At 45.5% G+C, this 21,392-nt stretch overlaps 1 protein-coding gene across 1 annotated transcript in view; it reads right to left on the bottom strand.

Moving 5' to 3' along the window:
• pgm5 (phosphoglucomutase 5) overlaps window positions 1-21,392 on the bottom strand; it is a 127,192-nt gene that overhangs the window by 69,944 nt on the left and 35,856 nt on the right. Inside the window, exons 2-3 of the mRNA XM_078214004.1 lie at window positions 19,906-20,068; window positions 12,178-12,324 (exon numbers count right to left, since the gene is read on the bottom strand). Coding sequence (XP_078070130.1) covers window positions 12,178-12,324; window positions 19,906-20,068 — 310 coding nt within the window. The remainder of the gene's footprint in view (window positions 1-12,177; window positions 12,325-19,905; window positions 20,069-21,392) is intronic.

Raw genomic sequence — 21,392 nt, 5'->3', positions numbered from 1 at the left:
TGTAAAGATTCACATTCTAATCAGTATTCTGTAACTTGAGTTTGTGTCTCTGTGTGCCTTGTTTGTGAGCAGATTTCCACTCCATCTGACGAAGGAGTAGCACTCCGAAAGCTAATGGCATTTGCTACCAAATAAACCTGTTGGACTTTAACCTGGAGTTGTTGATGACAGAAGACAGAGAGCGGTTGTAGAGGGTTGTTTTTCAAACTGGAGGCCTGTGACCAGCGGTGTGCCTCAGGAATCAGTGCTGGGTCCACTGTTATTTGTCATTTATACGAATGATTTGGATGAGAATTTAGGAGGCATAGTTAGTAAGTTTGCAGATGACACCAAACTTGGTGGCATAGTGGACAGTGAAGAAAGTTATCTAGGATTGCAAGGGGATCTTGATCAATTGGGCCAGTGGGCTGATGAATGGCAGACGGAGTTTAATTTAGATAAATGCAAGGTGATGCGTTTTGGTCGATCAAACCAGGGCAGGACTTACTCAGTTAATGGTAGGGTGTTGGGGAGGGTTATAGAACAAAGAGATCTAGGGGTACAGGTTCATAGCTCCTTGAAAGTGGATAGAGTGATGAAGAAGGCATTCGGCATGCTTGGTTTCATTGGTCAGAGCATTGAATACAGGAGTTGGGACATCTTGTTGAAGTTGTACAAGACATTGGTAAGGCCACACTTGGACTACTGTGTACAGTTCTGGTCACCCTATTATACAAAGGATATTATTAAACTAGAAAGAGTGCAGAAAAGATTTACTAGGATGCTACCAGGACTTGATGGTTTGAGTTATAAGGAGAGACTGGGACTTTTTTCTCTGGAGCGTAGGAGGCTTCGGGGTGATCTTATAGAGGTCTATAAAATAATGAGGGGCATAGATCAGCTAGATAATCAACATATTTTCCCAAAATGTGGAGATACCAGCATTGGACTGGGGTAGGCACATTAAGTCTCACAACACCAGGTTAAAATCCAACAGCCTTATTTGGTAGCACAAGCTTTCGGAGCACTGCTGCTTCATCAAGTGAGTGAAGAGTTGTGTTCACAAACAGGGCATACATAGGCGCAGACTCAATTACAAGGTACTGGTTGGAATGCGAGTCTTAACAGGTGAGGAGGATCCTCAGATGAGGAGGATTGCAACAGATACCTACAGACGCTGAAAGATGCCCTCATAAAAACAGGATATGGCGCTCGACTCATCAATCGACAGTTCCGACGCGCCACAGTGAAAAACCGCACAGACCTCCTCAGAAGACAAACACGGGACACGGCGGGCAGAGTACCCTTCGTCGTCCAGTACTTCCCTGAAGTGGAGAAGCTACGACATCTTCTCTGGAGCCTTCAACATGTCATCGATGAAGACGAACATCTCACCAAGGCCATCCCCACACCCCACATCTTGCCTTCAAACAAACGCGCAACCTCAAACAGACCATTGTCCGCAGCAAACTACCCAGCCTTCAGGAGAACAGTGACCACGGCACCACACAACCCTGCCACAGCAACCTCTGCAAGACGTGCCGGATCATCGACACGGATGCCATCATCTCACGTGAGAACACCATCCACCAGGTACACGATACATACTCTTGCGACTCGGCTAACATTATCTACCTGATACACTGCAGGAAAGGTTGTCCTGAGGCATGGTACATTGGCCATGCAGACTTAACGACGACGGATGAATGGGCACCGTTTGACAATCACCAGGCAGGAGTGTTCCCTTCCTATCGGGGAACACTTCAGCAGTCAAGGGCATTCAGCCTCTGATCTTCGGGGAAGCGTTCTCCAAGGTGGCCTTCACGACACACGACAACGCAGAATCGCCGAGCAGAAACTGATAGCCAAGTTCCGCACACATGAGGACGGCCTCAACCGGGATCTTGGGTTTATATCACACTATCTGTAACCCCCACGACTTGCCTGGGCTTGCAAAATCTCACTAACTGTCCTGGTTGGAGACAATTCACATCTCTTTAACCTGTGCTTAACCCTCTCTCCACTCACATTGTCTGCACCTGTAAAGACCTGATTACCTGTTAATTCCAACCATTATCTTGAAATTGAGTCTGTGCCTATATATGCCCTGTTTGTGAACCCAACTCTTCACTCACCTGATGAAGGAGCAGCGCTCCGAAAGCTCGTGCTACCCAATAAACCTGTTAGGCTTTAACCTGGTGTTGTGAGACTTCTTACTCTGTATTTTCCCAAAGGTAGGGGAGTCTAAAACTAGAGGGTATAGGTTTAAGGTGAGAGGGGAGAGATACAAAAGCGTCCAGAGGGACAATTTTTTCACACAGAGGGTGGTGTGTATCTGGAACAAGCTGCCAGAGGTAGTAGTAGAGGCGGGTACAATTTTGTCTTTTAAAAAGCATTTAGACAGTTACATGGGTAAGATGGGTATAGACTATTTCCTCGGGTGGATGGCGCTATTACAAGGGGGCATAACTATAGGGTTCATGGTGGGAGATATAGGAAGGATATCAGAGGTAGGTTCTTTACGCAGAGAGTGGTTGGGGTGTGGAATGGACTGCCTGCAGTGATAGTGGAGTCAGACACTTTAGGAACATTTAAGCGGTTATTGGATAGGCACATGGAGCACACCAGGATGATAGGGAGTGGGATAGCTTGATCTTGGTTTCAGATAAAGCTCGGCACAACATCGTGGGCCGAAGGGCCTGTTCTGTGCTGTACTGTTCTATGTTCTATAGAGGGATATGGGCCAAATGCGGGTAATTTGGACTAGCTTAGTGGTTAAAAAAAAATGGGCGACATGGACAAGTGGGGCCGAAGGGCCTGTTTCCATGCTGTAAACCTCTATGATTCTAAGCCAGGCGGTTGTGCAAAACTATAGTAAATGGTGAAGGTAAAAAGCTTAGATGTTTTCGGTAAAGGAAATATGGGAAAAGGGAATAGAAAGACATGCCGGAAGGATGAGAAATGGTAGATGGAAGGGGGAAAGCTCATGTGGAATATAACCACCAGCACAGAATAGTTGGGCTGAATGGCCTGATTCTGTGATGTATATTCTATATGATACCATGTAAACCAATGGTATGAAACCTGAAGAGCAGTCAACAACATTGAAGTTACCTTCAACCAATTCCAGATGCCGCGTTCTTGTCTGACATCCTGATTAGTGTTAGGCTTTGCTGAATGGACAGTGGGTGATGTACTTACGCCAGAAACAGCTGAATCCAACACCTGTGCAGCCTCAATCATCCCATCTCAAGTATACAGGTCACAGGTCAGTCAACATTTCTAGGTTATTTCTACAATTATTTACTTCTTTGCTCAGGTTGCTGCTGTCACTTTGAGGCAAGTGAGAGCGTCCTCTGCAGCTGCCTCTACACTTAAACAAACTCGGAGATCATCGATGATGTAGCAGAGCTCTTGGAAGAGCTTCCTTTGTAAACCTCTGTTAGTTGTTTGGAAAATTTTAGAAGTTAGCAAAGTAGATATAGTTAAAGAGTCATAGGGCGGGATTTTCTGGCCACGCTCGCCCCAAAACCAGAAAATCCTGCCCAAGGTCAACAAACGTTTCCATGGTCCAACCCCCCCCCCACTCCCCCTGCCCCCCCCCCCCCCCCCCGCCCCCCGCACCCTCCAAGCTATAATGGGAAAATTCCCCCCATGGAGTCTGAAGGAGGCCCTTCAGCCCATTGAGCCTGTGCCAGCTTGAAGATATGGAACTCGAAAGGGAACACACAGTGCATTGCTATTGTGCTGATCAAAACAACTAGGCATCAGACATGGCTCACCAGGAACACTCTCACCTCCGTGCAATGAAGGTCATGGCGTTTAAATTCCACTCCTACAACTTAAGGGCAAAATCTACGCGAATGTCCCGAGTGCAGCACTGAGGGAATGCTGCACTCTCAGAGGCCTGTCTTTCAGTAAAGCCTGTCTGCCTTCTCAGGTGGACATTAAAGGTCCTATAGCCACTATTGTGAAGCGGGGAAATAAGATAAAAATCTACACCGAGTCACGTAAGGAGATATTAAGAAAGGGAAACAATATCTTGGTTGTAGAGGAGGGTTTTAAGCAGTGTTTTGTGGGCAAGTGGAGGAAGCAGAGAAATTTAGGGGAGGAACTCTAGATCTTGGAGTCAAGGCAGTGGAAAGCATTGCTGCTCACAGTGGGACGAAGGAATTCGGTGAAGCTGGAATTGGAGGAGGACAGAGCTCGCAGAGGGTTGTAGGCCTGGAGGAGGTCACTGGGGTCAGGTTGTCAGGTTGAAATAGGTCAGTTCTGCTGGTGAGAGGCGAGGAACATCAGTCACAGCCATCTGCCTCTTCCCAACATCAAACGTCCTCTCATAGAATCCCTACAGTGCAGAGGGAGGCCATTTGGCCCATCGAGCCTGCACCACCGACAACAATCCCACCCAGGCCCCATTCCCATAACCCCACATATTTATGTTGCTAATCCCCCTGACACTAAGGGGCAATTTAGCATGGCCAATTCACCTAACCCGCACATGTTTGGACTGTGGGAGGAAACCGGAGCACCCGGAGGAAACCCACGCAGACATGGGGAGAACGTGCAAACTCCACACAGACAGCGACCCAAGCCGGAATTGAACTTCGGCCCCTGGTGCTAACCACTGTGCCACCATGCCTCTCATCAATATCAGAAATGTAGGTGCAAGTCGTCAGGTCCAAACTGGTGGGGAAATCAGAGAGAAGAAGAGGGGACAAGATTTGGAGGAGAAATTGAAGAAAAAAAGTGGAGAAGAAAGAGATAGGAAGGGGGAGTGGAGAAAATAAAAGGAAAGAAAAATGAAAAAGACACAGCAGAAAGAATATTGTTAAATTTAAAAATTCCTGCAGATACATATCTTGAAACCTGCAGCAAGGATTAAGATCTCTCTTAGAAGTGAACCTCAGTTCAGGTCATAGTTCTCAACAGCTAGTATTTTTCTCAAATCATCAAATACTTTCAGAATAGATTGGATGCTTTAAGATCAGCCTTGTAGCAAGTTTCAATGCATCTGTTTCCCAAGAAGCAGAGCTGACCCCCAGTGAAAGACAGGTATTTCAGGAATTGTCTGCTATGACACAGATGTGTTGACATACGTGCATTTGAGTTGCCTCACCATCCCTCGTGAAGAGGCGCCAGTCACTGCTCCCAGTCAGTAGCAGGCTTTCATTGAGATCTGCCAGTGACGGACATGTCAGCGGCCAATTGCCTGCAGCTGTCTCAAGTCAAGTCCACTCGGTGCTGCCTCAAGGAAGTATGGGCCAAGTGGGAGTCAGAGGTATGTGACCTTTCAACCCTCGGGAGTCACTTGCAATCGCCTGCCAGTGTAACAGCTGGGTGAAAATTGCTGACACTGAGCTTCGCGCACACACCCACCCACACACACACCCACCCACCCACACACACACACCCACCCACCCACACACACACACACGCACACACACACACAGAACTTTTCGTTGGAAAAGATTAGAGGTTAGACCAGTTCAACAGGTGTAAGAATAGAAGAGGCCTTTACCCAGAAACGTGAGGCGATTCAGGGGCGGCACAGTGGCACAGTGGTTAGCACTGCTGCCTCACAGTGCCAGAGACCCGAGTTCAATTCCGGCCTTGGTCACTGTCTGTGTGGAGTTTGCACGTTCTCCCCGTGTCTGCGTGGGTTTCTTCCGAGTGCTCCGGTTTCCTCCCACAGTCCAAAATGTGCTGGTTAGGTGGATTGGCCGTGCTAAATTGCCCCTTAGTGTCAGAGCGACTAGCTAGGGTATGGGGATAGGGCCTGGGTGCAGACTCGCTGGGCCGAATGGCCTCCTTCTGCATTGTAGGATTCTATGATTCAGCCCCTCAATCCTGTTCTACTGTTCAATTTCATTCAAATCTTCGCTCCATCAACCCAACTTGGTTCCCTAAACCTATCAAAAATCCATCAATCTCAGTTTTGAAATTTTCAGTTGAACCCCCCCAGACCCAATAGCTTTTTTGGGGGAGAAAGTTCCAGATTTCCTCACCCCTTTGCATGAAGATGTGCTTTGGGACATCACCCCTGAATATCCTAGCTTTTTAAGGTTCTTCTCCCTTGCTCTGGGCTCCCCATGCGAGAGGAAATATTGATCCTACCAACACCTCTAATAATGGTACGTACCTCAATCTGATCACTCCTCAATCTCCCATCCATGAGGGAATACAAACCCTGAATATGCAGCCTGTCCTCACAATTCAAAAATGTAACCCCTTTATCCTGTCAGCCATGTTTCAATTTGGTCGGCTGGAGTGGGGGGCAGTGAGGTAAGTCACAAAAATAATCTTGTCCCCACCAGGGACTTAATCAGGGTGGAGGTGGGGGAGATAGTGGGGTCCCCACCCGTTTCCCGTCCCCCTTCTCCCAATGAAACATCTCTCCTGACATGTACCTTGTTGATAGTGGACAGGGAGTCAGGAGGTGAGTTACTCAAGAACAAAAGAACAAAGAACAATACAGCACAGGAACATACTCGCCGCAGGATTCCCAGCCTCCCATCCATTGACTCTGTCTACACTTCCCGCTGTCTCAGGAAAGCAGCCAGCATAATCAAGGACCACATGCACCCCGGACATTCTCCCTTCCACCTTCTTCCATCGGGAGAAAGATACAAAAGTCTGAGGTCACGTACCAAGCGACTCAAGAACAGCTTCTCCCCTGCTGCCATCAGACTTTTGAATGAACCTACGTTGCATTAAGTTGATCTTTCTCTACCCCCTAGCTATGACTGTAACACTACATTCTGCACTCTCTTGTTTCCCTCTCTATGAACGGTATGCTCTGTCTGTATAGCACGCAAGAAACAATATTTTTCACTGTATGCTAATACATCTGACAATAATAAATCGAATCAGATCAAATCGAGCCTCTGACCTGCTCTGGTAGCCACAGTATTTATACGGCTAGTGCAGTTCCATTTCTGGGCAGTGGTAACCCCGGGATGTTGAAAATCTAGCCATAATAGATCTTCATTAGAAACATATCCCGATAATTACCACCAATTTAAACATTATTAGGGAAGTCCAGTTTCCAAAAGGAGACATAAGAAGATGAAGATATTAGTGATGATGAAAGAAAATTCTGAAATCAATTCAAATTGCAATTTTTAGGCTATTGAGTTGTACGATCAGCCATGATCATGTTGAATGGCAGAGCAGGCTCAAAGGGCCAAATGGCCTCCTCCTGCTCCTATCTTCTATGTTTCTATATAAATGCTCTATGGAGCAAACTTCCAAATTCTCCATAAATTTCTTTGAATTTGAAAATAGCAATGGTCACGGCCGTATTGGAAATGATATTGGCCTTCACCAGAGGGTTTGAACTGGGCCGTTCTCCCCAGGTTTACCAAGCTGCGATCTATCCCTCAACCTACATCAGTCAAAGGTGTTACCCAGTCATTATCACATCGCTGCTTGTGGGATCTTGCTGTGCACCAATCAGCTGCCATGTTTTCTACACTACAGCAATGGCTATATATCAAAAGTGCTTCATTTACTGTAAAGCACACTGGGACATCCTGAGTCTGTGACAGGCGTCATAGAAATGTAAGATTTACTCTCTGTGACTTGAATTAGATTTGTTTGCATCCCATGAGATAGGAACAGAGGGTGTGGAAAACAATTTGTTTAGAGTTGGCTAAAAGCACCGTATAAACAAAAGAGCAAATACGCAGCTCAAGGACTCGTTGGACAATAGATGCTATAATTGGAGCTCAAAGTGACAAACTCTCCAGGGGGTGCCTGACACAACTGCGACTACTCTGGTTAATCAGCTATTTACAACTGATGTCCTCCTTGATGACTGGAAGATGTCAATAGTCACACCACTCCAGAAAGAGATAATCATGGATAAGAACCACATTGCGCCCATTTTCTCCCTCCCAAGCTGCCAGAGAAGGCCATGCCTGAGCAAGGGAAGGAATTCAGTCTCTGTGTCGCTGCAAACAATATATTCAAAAAAAGGGAAAGTCAATAATTTACAATCCCAGGAACTGATGATCAAACAAATGAAGGAAGGCTTTCTGTATAAATGACAAAAGGAAAAAAGTTGCATTTACCTAGCACTTTTACACCCTCTGGACATCTCCAAAGCATCTTCCAGCTTTACAGTGTAGTCACAGTTGTAATGTAAAACACTTGGTAGCCAATTAATGCACTGCAAGATCCCACAAGAAGCAATGCACTAAACACCAAGATAATGTATTTCAGCAATGTTGGATGTATATTGGCCAGGGTAGAGCCATGGCATCGTCAAGTTAAAGAACAAAGAACAAAGAAAAGTACAGAACAGGAACAGGCCTTTCAGCCCTTCAAGCCTGTGCTGATCATGATGCTCTAGCTCAACTAAAAAAAACCTTCCGCCCTTACTCGGTCCATATCCCTCTATTCCCTCCCTATTCATGTACCCATCCTAATGCCAATTAAATGTTGCTGATGTGCCTGCTTCCACCACCTCCTCTGGCAGCGTGTCCCAGGCATCCACTTTGGGTTTGTAAAGTTTTAAAGTTTTATTTATTAGTCACAAGTAGGTTTACATTAACACTGCAGTGAAGTTACTGTGAAAATCCCATAGTCACCACACTCTGGCGCCTGTTCGGGTACACTGAGGGAGCATTTAGCATGGTCAATGTACCTAACCAGCACGTCTTTCGGATTGTGGAAGGAAACCGGAGCAACCGGAGGAAACCCACGCAGACACGGTGAGAATGTGCAGACTCCACTCAAGCCAGGAATGGAACCCGGGTCCATTCTTATGTCCACTGGAGTGGGTAGGAAAGACCTCAATTTAACCTTGCATCTGACAGTGAAGCACTCTCTCACTGGGAGTGTTAGCCTGGCTGTTGTGTTCCAGTCTCTGGAGTGCGACTTGAACCCACAGGCTTTAGACTCAAAGATGGAAGACACCACTGAGCCATGATGAATGGCTCAAACCCTGGCCCAATTAGTATGGAAAATTAACCAAAAGGTGAAATACAAGTCCTTCATAATATCAGGGTAGTAGTGAGGGATGACATAGGCTCTAAGGAACAAAACGTGGAATCGTTATGGGTAGAGATAAGGAATAGTAGGGGAGAAAGACACTAGTAGACGTGGTCTATAAGCCCCCAAATAATAATGTTGAGGTGGGGAGGGCTATAAACAAGCAAATAATGGATGCGTGCAAAAACGGAACGGCAATAATCATGGGGGACTTCAACGTGCATATTGATTGGCTGACTCAAGTTGGAAGGGGTGGGATGGAGGAAGAGTTCTTAGAATGCTGTCGGGATAGTTACCTTGAACAGTATGTTACAGAACCGATGAGGGAATGAGTTATCTTAGATCTGGTAATGTGTAACGAGGTAGGTAGAATTAAGGATGTTCTTGTGAAGGACCCTCTTGGGTCAAGTGATCACAATATGGTCGAATTTCTGGTACAAATGGAAGAGGAGAAAGTAGGGTCCCATACCAGTGTCCTCTGTTTGAACAGAGGGAAGTACGATAGGATGAGGGCTGAATTGGCTAAGGTGGACTGGGAGAGCAGACTGGTAGGTAGGACAGCTGAGGAACAGTGGAGGATTTTTAAGGAGATCCTTTTCAGTACTCAGCAACAATATATTCCGGTGATAAAGAAGGACTGCAAGAAAAGGGATAACCAGCCGTGGATAACGAAGGAAATTAAGGAGAGTATTAAATTAAAGACCGATGCGTACAGAGTGGCCAAAAATAGTGGAGAATCGGAAGAGTGGGAAAACTTTAAGAAACAACAAAGAACGACTAAGAAAGCGATAAAGAAAGGAAAGATCGGTTATGAAGCTAGGCTAGCTCTAAATATAAAAAATGATAGTCAAAGCTTTTACAAATATATAAAAAGGAATAGAGTGGCAAGAGTGAATGTTGGACCCTTAGAGGACGAGAGGGGGGATTTAATAGTGGGAAATGAGGAAATGGCTGAAACTTTAAATAAGTTTTTTGTGTCTGTCTTCACGGTGGAAGACACAAATAGTTTACCGAATATTAACGATAGAGGGTTGGTAGGAGGAGAGGTACTCAATACAATTAATGTTACCAGAGAGGCAGTGCTGGGTAGACTAATGGGACTGAAGGTGGACAAGTCCCCGGGCCCGGATGGAATGCATCCCAGGGTACTGAAAGAAATGTCAGAGGTAATAGTGGATGCGTTAGTGGTTATTTATCAAAATTCGTTGGATTCTGGGGTAGTGCCGGCGGATTAGAAAACGGCTAATGTTACGCCGCTGTTTAAAAAAGGAAATGGACAAAAGGCGGGTAACTACAGGCCGGTTAGCTTAACGTCTGTAGTTGGGAAAATGCTGGAATCCATCATTAAAGAAGAAATAGCAGGCCATCTGGATAAGAATGGTTCGATTAAGCAGACGCAGCATGGATTCATGAGGGGAAAGTCGTGCTTGACGAACTTGTTGGATTTTTATGAAGATGTGACTAGTGCGCTTGACGGAGGGGAACCGGTGGATGCGGTGTTTTTGGATTTCCAAAAGGCGTTTGATAAGGTGCCTCACAAAAGGTTGCTGAAGAAGATTGGGTCACACGGAGTTGGGGGTAGGGTGTTCGCGTGGATTGGGGATTGGCTATCCGACAGGAAGCAGAGAGTCGGAATAAATGGATGCTTTTCCGGTTGGCAGATGGTAACTAGTGGCATGCCGCAGGGATCGGTACTGGGGTCTCAACTATTTATCATTTATATAGACGATCTGGAGGAGGGGACTGAGTGTAGGTAACAAAGTTTGCAGACGACACAAAGGTAACTGGAAAAGTGAATCGTGCGGAGGGCGTAGAAGGTCTGCAGAGAGATTTGGACAGGCTGAGTGAGTGGGCGAGGATCTGGCAGATGGAGTATAACGTTGACAAATGCAAGGTTATTCACTTTGGAGGAAATAATAGCAAATTGGATTATTATCTAAATGGAAAAAAATTGCAACATGCTACTGTGCAAAGGGACCTGGGGGTTCTTGTGCATGAGATGCAAAAACCCAGTCTGCAGGTGCAACAGGTGATCAAGAAGGCAAATGGGATGTTGGCCTATATCGCAAGGGGGATAGAATATAAAAGCAGAGATGTCTTGCTGCATCTGTGGTGAGGCCGCAGCTGGAATACTGTGTGCAGTATTAGTCTCCTTATTTGCGGAAGGATATATTGGCCTTGGAGGGAGTGCAGAGAAGGTTCACCAGGTTGATACCAGAGATGAGGGGTGTTGATTATGAGGAGAGACTGAGCAGATTGGGTTTGTACTCGTTGGAATTTAGAAGGCTGAGGGCGGATCTTATAGAGACCTATAAGATAATGAAGGGGCTGGATAGGGTAGAGGTGGAGAGATTCTTTCCACTTAGAAAGGAAACTAGAACTAGAGGGCACAGCCTCAAAATAAAGGGGGGTCAGTTTAGGACAGAGTTGAGGAGGAACTTCTTCTCTCAGAGGGTGGTGAATCTCTGGAATTCTCTGCCCACTGAAGTGGTGGAGGCTACCTCGCTGAATATGTTTAAATCACGGATAGATGGATTCCTGATCGGTAAGGGAATTAGGGGTTATAGGGATCAGGCGGGTAAGTGGAACTGATCCACTTCAGATCAGCCATGATCTTGTTGAATGGCGGGGCAGGCTCGAGGGGCTAGATGGCCTACTCCTGCTCCTAATTCTTATGTTCTTATGTTCATAAAGCGTCTACTTCTCCAATATTGGTTAGGTGCATTGACCCGAAAAGGCGCCGGACTGTGACGACTAGGGGAATTTCAGAGTAACTTTATTGCAGTGTTAATGTAAGCCCTATGACTAATAAATAAATAAACTTTATTCCAAAAACCAACCATCTTTAGTGTCAAGATTGCAAACAATCTGCTCTTCCTGTTCCCCATCTTTGACTTTCTGAGCACACCTCTGCTCCCATTCAAGAAGATCTGACTGGAAAGATGTTATTCTCCTCAACCATTCAACCTTTCTATGAATGAGCTATTTAAATTCTTCAGATGGAAAGGGAAGAAGCTGTCCATTCCCCTGGAATCCCAGTTCTCTTTTAAAGTGAGGCAGGTTTGGAAAACTTGGTGAAATTCCTCCCGTAAAGACGACTCAGACAAATTTACAATTGAAATAAAAGTTTAAAAATGCAGCATTTTGCTTTTGGATGAGAATTGGAGTTGGTTGTGGAGTGTACACAAAACCACAAAATACCTCTGAAGGGCTTGAACTTGTTCTCCAGATCGAATTCTTGTCTGCCCAGTCGAGAAAGGTTTATTCTCAAATCGGGGCAGATGGCAAACTCCTCGAGAGTTTTACTAATCTGGTAGATCTTCTCTGTCACCGACTCAGGAGCTGGACCTACGGAAACAAAGAGAGCCACAAGTAGGTAAATAAAAGTGAATGAACAGTAAGCATGCAGGCTCAAAATGAGCAAACAGAACAGCTGTGATATATTTTTACAAGTTAAAGTTTCATTATTAGTGTCACAAGTGGGCTTACATTAACACCACAATGAAGTTACTGTGAAAATCCCCTAGTCGCCAATGCCTGTTCGGGTACACTGAGGGAGAATTTTGCATGGCCAATGCACCTAACCAGCATATCTTTGGACTTGTGGGAGGAAACCAGAGCACCCGGAGGAAACCCATGCAGACACGGGGAGAATGTGCAGACTCCGCATAGACAGTCACTCAAGCTGGGAATCGAATCCAGGTCCCTGGAGCTGTGAGGCAGCAGTGCTAACCACTGTGCCAAAGTTTGGGTCGGTAGAACAAGCATAAAAATCCAACTTTACATTGAAATGAACATGCGAGGGTGATGCTGTCCTTCCTGATGAGAGATTCTGGGCTTTTAAAGAACCACTTATTTTTTGATTGAGCTTCTCTTAGTGTTTCCCTGAGATCTTTGTGCTCCTCTAATCCTGGCCTCTTGCGTATCCCCAACTTTAATCACTCCACCACTGGCGAATGATGTTGCAACTTTGGAATTCCCCTCCACACATATCTCCACTTATCCACTGCCCCCTTTTCCTTTTCCTTATAATCTATCTTTTTTGGCAAACGTGTGCTATTGGGGACGGCACACTGGCCCAGTGGTTAGCACTGCTGCCTCACAGCACCGGGGACCTGGGTTCGATTCCTGGCTTGGGTCACTGTCTATGCAGAGCCTGCACGTTCTCCCCGTGTCTGCGTGGGTTTCCTCTGGGTGCTCCGGCTTCCTTCCACAATCCGAAAGATGCGCTGGTTAGGTATATTGGCCATGCTAAATTCTCTCTCAGTGTACCTGAATAGGCACCAGAGTGTGGTGACTAGGGGATTTTCACAGTAACTTCATTGCAGTGTTAATGTAAGCCTATTTGTGACACGAATAAATAAACTTAAACTTATGCATCTTGATGTCATGACTTGTTTGGTAAGGTTCCTGTGAAGCACCTTTAGAAAGTTTACTGCAGGAAAGGTGCTACATAATGGTGCTTCGGGGGAGGTGATGGCCTAGTGGTATTATCACTAGACCATTAATCCACAAATCTCAGCTAATGTTCTGGGGACCCTGGTTTGAATCCCAACCATGGCAGATAAGAACATAAGAACATAAGAAATAGGAGCAGGAGTAGGCCATCTAGCCCCTCGAGCCTGCCCCGCCATTCAATAAGATCATGGCTGATCTGACGTGGATCAGTACCACTTACCCGCCTGATCCCCATAACCCTTAATTCCCTTACCGATCAGGAATCCATCCATCCGCGCTTTAAACATATTCAGCAAGGTAGCCTCCACCACCTCAGTGGGCAGAGAATTCCAGAGATTCACCACCCTCTGGGAGAAGAAGTTCCTCCTCAACTCTGTCTTAAACCGACCCCCCTTTATTTTGAGGCTGTGTCCTCTAGTTTTAACTTCCTTACTAAGTGGAAAGAATCTCTCCGCCTCCACCCTATCCAGCCCCCGCATTATCTTATAAGTCTCCATAAGATCCCCCCTCATCCTTCTAAACTCCAACGAGTACAAACCCAATCTCCTCAGCCTCTACTCATAATCCAAACCCCTCATCTCCGGTATCAACCTGGTGAACCTTCTCTGCACTCCCTCCAATGCCAATATATCCTTCCTCATATAAGGGGACCAATACTGCACACAGTATTCCAGCTGCGGCCTCACCAATGCCCTGTACAGGTGCATCAAGACATCCCTGCTTTTATATTCTATCCCCCTCGCAATATAGGCCAACATCCCATTTGCCTTCTTGATCACCTGTTGTACCTGCAGACTGGGCTTTTGCGTCTCATGCACAAGGACCCCCAGGTCCCTTTGCACGGTAGCATGTTTTAATTTGTTTCCATTGAGATAGTAATCCCATTTGTTATTATTTCCTCCAAAGTGTATAACCTCGCATTTCTCAACGTTATACTCCATTTGCCATATCCTCGCCCACTCACTCAGCCTGTCCAAATCTCTCTGCAGATCTTCTCCGTCCTCCACACGATTCACTTTTCCACTTATCTTTGTGTCGTCTGCAAACTTCGTTACCCTACACTCCGTCCCCTCCTCCAGATCATCTATATAAATGGTAAACAGTTGCGGCCCGAGTACCGATCCCTGCGGCACGCCACTAGTTACCTTCCTCCAACCGGAAAAACACCCATTTATTCCGACTCTTTGCTTCCTGTCGGATAGCCAGTCCCCAATCCACTTTAACACACTACCCCCAACTCCGTGTGCCCTAATCTTCTTCAGCAGCCTTTTATGGGGCACCTTATCAAACGCCTTTTGGAAATCCAAAAACACCGCATCCACCGGTTCTCCTCCATCAACCGCCCTAGTCACATCTTCATAAAAATCCAACATGTTCGTCAAGCACGACTTTCCCCTCATGAATCCATGCTGTGTCTGATTGATCGAACCATTTCTATCCAGATGCCCTGCTATCTCCTCTTTAATAATGGATTCCAGCATTTTCCCTACTACAGACGTTAAGCTGACCGGCCTATAGTTACCCGCCTTTTGTCTCCTTCCTTTTTTAAACAGCGGCGTAACATTAGCCGTTTTCCAATCAACCGGCACTACCCCAGAATGCAACGAGTTTTGATAAATAATCACTAACGCATCCACTATTACCTCTGACATTTCTTTCAATACCCTGGGATGCATTCCATCCGGACCCGGGGACTTGTCCACCTTCAGTCCCATTAGTCTACCCAGCACTGCCTCTCTGGTAACATTAATCGTATTAAGTATTTCTCCTGCTGCCAACCCTCTATCGTTAATATTTGGCATACTATTTGTGTCCTCCACCATGAAGACCGACACAAAAGACTTATTTAAAGACTCAGCCATATCCTCATTTCCCACTATTAACTCCCCCCTCTCGTCCTCCAAGGGTCCAACATTCACTCTAGCCACTCTATTCCTTTTTATATATTTATAAAAACTTTTACTATCATTTTTTATATTAATTGCTAGCCTAGCTTCATAGTCTATCCTTCCTTTCTTTATCGCTTTCTTAGTCTCTCTTTGTTGTTTCTTAAATTTTTCCCAATCACTTGTTTCTCCACTATTTTTGGCCACTCTGTACGCAGCTGTTTTTATTTTAATACTCTCCTTTATTTCCTTCGTTATCCACGGCTGGTTCTCCCTTTTCTTACAATCCTTGTTTTTTGCTGGAATATATTTTTGCTGAGAACTGAAAAGGATCTCCTTAAAAATCCTCCACTGTTCCTCAGCTATCCTACCTGCCAGCCTGCTCTCCCAGTCTACCTTAGCCAATTCATCCCTCATCCTATCATATTTCCCTCTGTTCAAACAGAGGACACTGGTTTGAGACCAAACTTTCTCCTCTTCCATCTGAATCAGAAATTCGACCATATTGTGGTCACTAGACCCAAGAGGATCCTTCACAATAAGATCCTTAATTCTACCTACCTCGTTACACAATACCAGATCCAAAATAGCTCGTTCCCTCGTCGGTTCCGTAACATGCTGTTCAAGGAAACTATCCCGACAGCATTCTAAGAACTCTTCCTCCATTCCACCCTTACCGACTTGAGTCTGCCAGTCAATGTGCATGTTGAAGTCCCCCATGATTATTGCCGTTCCGTTTTTACACGCATCCCTTATCTGCTTGTTTATAGCCCTCCCCACCTCAACATTATTATTTGGGGGCCTATATACCACACCTACTTGTGTCTTTCTCCCTCTACTATTCCTCATCTCTACCCATAACGATTCCACGTTTTGTTCCTCAGAGCCTATGTCATCCCTCAGTACTACCCTGATATTATCTCTTATTAATAGCGCGACCCCACCACCTTTTCCTTCCTGTCTATTCTTCCTAAACGCCTGATACCCCTGGATATTCATCTCCCAGTCCTGGTCACCTTTCAGCCACGTTTCTGTAATGGCCACTAGATCGTACCCACTTGTGCTGATTTGCACCATCAACTCATTCACCTTGTTCCGAATGCTTCGTGCATTCAGGCAAAGTGTCCTTATTCCAGCTTTTATCTGGACCCGCTTTGATGAGTCGCGAACACCCTCTCCCTCTACTCCCTTATCTAAATTACCGCCTTCATTCACTTGCACCCTCTCCTCTACCATTAATTTTGTAATTCCCCTTACCCCTGCATCCTCCACCCCATCAATTAGTTCCTTGATCCTAGTCAACTCTTCTAGCTCCCCTCCCCCCAACCAAGATGGCGGAATTTGAATTCAATTTTTAAAAAGTCTGAAATTAAGAATCTACTGATGACCATGAAACCATTGTTGATTGTCGGAAAAACCCATCTGGTTCACTAATGCCCTTCAGGGAAGGAAATCTGCCGTTCTTACCCTGGTCTGGCCTACATGTGATTCCAGAGCCACAGCAATGTGGTTGACTTTCAATTGCCCTCGGGCAACTAAGGATGGGCAATAAATGCTGGCCAGCCAGCGACGCCCATGTCCCATGAATCAATGTAAAAAAAATGCAAGTTGTGACCAAAAATGAACTCTGTAACAATCTTTCTTTCATTTCTGTCTGGTTAATCTTCTTGATTTCTTAACTGAGAAATTTAATGAGATGTCTGATTGCTGTTCTTTGCTGACTGGGCATTTCTACCAATCTCTTACTCACCTTATCATCATTGGCTGGTCCAAGTAACATTGTAGCAAAGATGGGCGAGGATCACATTATGAAAAGATGTGGGTAAGCTCAGACATTTTACTTTTAAGTTAAAGCTACCCACAATAATAGTTTAAACTATTAACAGTAATTTCGCATGATAATAAAATTGCTTTCTGCAAAACTCTCAGCATTTACAAGAATTAAAGTCTTGAAAAGATTAGCAAAGCACCTAACAGCCAATGAGGTTCTTTGAAAGTGTAGCCTCTCTTGTAATGCAGGAAACATAGCAGCCAATTTTCACACAGCAAGATCCCACATAGGTAATGACCAGACTATCTGTCTCAGTGGTTGAGGGATAAATGTTGTCCAGGACATTAGAAGGAAGTTCCTCTTCAAAACAGTGTCCGATGGGATCTTTTACGTCTACCTGACAAGGTAGATGGAGTCTCACTTTTGGTGTCACATTTGAACAGCGGCAGTGCAGCACTCCCTCAGTGCTGCATTGGACTTGTGACAAAAGCTGCATTCATATGGCACCTTCAGCAGGGTCATGCGTCGCAAAGGGTTTTTACAGGAATGTCAGAAAAAAGATATTCCGCGTGTTTCCAAAAACTGGGTCAAAGAGATAGATTTTAAAGGAGTGCCTTAAAGGAGAAGAAAGAGGGAGAAAGGGGGGAATTCCAGAGCTTTGGAACCAGGCAACTGTTGACACCACCACCAATGACAAACCAATTTAAATCAGGAATGCACAAGAGACCAGAAATGAGGAAGCGCAGACATTGCGGAGGGTAGTTTAAGCTGGAAGAGGTTACAGAGAAAGGAAGGGGCAAGAGCAGGAAGGAATTTGAAAACAAGGATGAGAATTTCAAAATCGAGAGTTGCCGGATTGAAAGCCAATGTAAATAGGCGAGCACACGGCCAATAGGTGAACAGGACTTAAAATCACTGAACGGTTACAGTAGGTCATTCGGCCCTTTGTTTCTGTGCTGGTTCTCGGCCAGAGCCATTCAGCTAACCATAACTCCCCTACCTCTTCCCCGTAACCCGGCAATTGTTTTCCCTTCAGATAAATATGCAAGTCCCTCCTACATGGCACGGTAGCACAGTGGTTAGCACTGCTGCTTCACAGCTCCAGGGACTTGGGTTTGAATCCCGGCTCGGGTCACTGTCTATCTGGAGTTTGCACATTGTTAGAGGGATTAGTGGGTGGATATGGGGATAGGGCCTGGGTGGGATTGTGGTTGGTGCAGACTCGATGGGCCGAATGTCCTCTTTCTGCACTGTAGGGTTGTTGTATGTATGATTGAATCAGTCTCCACCACACTCTCAGATAGTGCATTCTGTACCCTAACCATTCGCTGTGTGAATCTGCCTCTACCACACTCTCAGACAGTACATTCTGTATCCTAACCATTCGCTGTGTGAATCTGTCTCTACCACACTCTCAGACAGTGCATTCCAGATCCTAACCACTCATTGTGTGAATCTATCTCCACCACACTCTCAGACAGTGCATTCCAGATCCTAACCACTCGCTTTGTGAATCTGTCTCCACCACACCCTCAGACAGTACATTCCAGATCCTAACCACTCATTTTTCCTCATGTCACCTCTGATTCCAATACCATTCACCTTAAATCCGTGTCCCTTATTCCTGAGCTCTTCGGTCAGTGGGGTAAAGTTTTTCTCTATCTACTCTGTCCAGATCCCCTGTTGACATCTTTGTGCATCACTAACCTGCAGTCCAGCCAACTGGGCTAACCGCCCCTGCCAATTCAGAATGGAGAATTTATAATAAGAAATCTGTGAATGGTATAACTGGTTACCTGGTGTAATATTCACTTCAGGACAACCATTTGACAGATTTGTTGGCTAACGTCTTAACCCTGATGAATCTGTTACCCGACCTTGGGGGTTGAAGTAAAAGTCCTTCCTGGAAATGCAGCCCACTCACTCAGGAAACCCCACAGTTGCATACTTGGCAGGACTGGATTTTCTCCTGTTGGGGGTTATTCCGTGTTTCCAAACACTCAATGGGGAAGCTGTTTGTGCTTGAAGGGAAAAGCTGAGCCAGAAATAGAGCGGAAACTCTGCAGCCCCTGTACTTCCAAACACAACTCTCTCTGGGAATGCGGGAACATGGAATTATCCCAAAAGCATCTATTGATTTAAATACATTGCTGTTGTTTAATACTTCTGTAGCCTGTCTTTATGATCTATGGTGATATAAATTGTGGGGAGGCGATGGCCTAGTGGTATTATCGCTAGACTATTAATCCAGAAACTCGGCTAATGTTCTGGGGACCTGGGTTCGAATCCCGCCAAGTCAGCCGGTGGAATTTGAATTCAATAAAAAATATTTGGAATGAGGAATCTACTGATGACCATGAAATAATTGTTGATTGTCGGAAAAGCCCATCTGGTTCACAAATGTCCTTTAGGGAAGGAAACCTGCTGTTCTTACCTGGTTTGGCCTACGTGTGACTTCAAAGCCACAGCCATGTGGTTGACTCTCAACTGCCCTCCGAACAACGGGAACTAGGGATGGGCAGTAAATGCTGGCCAGCCAGCGACGCCCATGTCCCACGAATGAAAAGAAAATCAATTAGGAAAAGATTTTTCGGGGAAATGGGACATTGGAACTGGAGGCAGCCATTTAGCTCCACAATGTCCACCTAATAACACTTTCATGGAGTGTCTTGGGACAATTCTTTTTTTTCATTAATACTAAATTTTAAAACACATGTTTTAGAAGATATTTCCTCTGCTTCTATTCTAGCCCACATTGGGATCGATCTTATTACACCATCTCCTAAAAGACCAGCTGTATCTGATAGGACTCACCTCCATTGGCCACATTAAATTTCACTCCAAAGTCTCCGTCTGGACCTCCAGGGTTATGGCTAGCTGTCAGAATGATTCCTCCAATGGCCTTTATCTTCCTGATGATGCAGGACACAGCTGGTGTGGACAGGATCCCATACTGACCAATCACCAATCGTCCGATCTGAACAACATTAAAACAGCATTGAAGAATTGACCCACAAACTCCTCTTCCACAAGGTCAGTGCTGAGCTGACACAAATTCACTATCACACTGAATGACCAAGAGTTTACAGAAACTGTTCCGCTGGTCCATGTTGGTTCCATAATTCCTGTGGTGGGAGTGAGACTGTGATGTAGTAATCGAGAGGTCCAGGCTAATGCTCTGGGAACATGTCTACAAATCCCATCACGGCAACTGGTGGAATTCAAATTGAATGAAATAAATCTGGAATTAAAAGGTAGACCCGGTAACAGTGACCATGAAACTACCATTGATTGTCGTAAAAACCCATCTGGTTCACTAATGTCCTTTAGGGAAGAAAATCTCCCATCCTTACCCAGTCTGACCTACATGTGACTCCAGAGCCACAGCAATGTGGTTGACTCTTAATTGCCTAGCAAACCACTCAGTTCAAGGGTAATTAGGGATGAACGACAGATGCTGACCTTGCCAGCGACACCCACATCCCCTGAAAGAATAAATAAAAATTCCCACCCCTTCTTCTCATTTTATCAACATATCCTTCTATTCCTTTCTCAATATTGTTGAAAAGTGATGTGTTGCTGAAGCTTTTTGTCTTGCACTCATCAGGACAAATGCAAGAATTCCAAATTTCAAATGATCACAACAATTCATACCACAGGAGAAAAGGCTGCTGATTGGTTACAAAGTCAACTCAATTGGCCAAGGTGTTGTTATAGAAAAGGTCGTGGGGAACCATTGGTTCCTCAGGCTCCTGGGAAATTCAAAAAAGGCTCTATGCTTGAGAATGTTCCTTTTCTTTCCAGAGAAGCCATCCCTGCATATTCTTGGCAGGTGAAAGGAGGCGAGAAAGGGCAGGGTCCATGAGCACTGCTTATGGGGCAGAAGGAGCAGGATCATTCCCCCCCCCCCCTCCACTGTCCCAACAAGCAATCCTCTGTACCCACCCATTCATTGGGATGTGGGCGCCGCTGGCTCGGCCAGCATTTATTACCCATCCCTAATTGTCCTCAAGGAGGTGGTGGTGAGCCGCCATCTTGAACTGCTGCAGTGCATGTGGTGTGGGTACACCCACAGTGCTGTTAGGGAGGGAGTTCCAGGATTGTGACCCATCTAGTTACTGAGCAGGGAGCCTGATGTAAAGAATTGAAAAATGTCCTGTAATTAATTGCTACAGGACAACCATGAAATTCATACTCCTGGGTTTCCATTGGAAATCCACGCACACCTCTCCCTTACCCCTCTCTCATCAGACGCTCCTTCATACCGAGCAAATATTGAGCACAGCGAGTATCAATTTTCC

Source organism: Mustelus asterias, chromosome 6 (assembly GCF_964213995.1).
Source record: "Mustelus asterias chromosome 6, sMusAst1.hap1.1, whole genome shotgun sequence".
Classification (NCBI taxonomy): Eukaryota; Metazoa; Chordata; class Chondrichthyes; order Carcharhiniformes; family Triakidae; genus Mustelus; species Mustelus asterias.
This window is presented reverse-complemented; position numbering and strand designations above follow the sequence as displayed.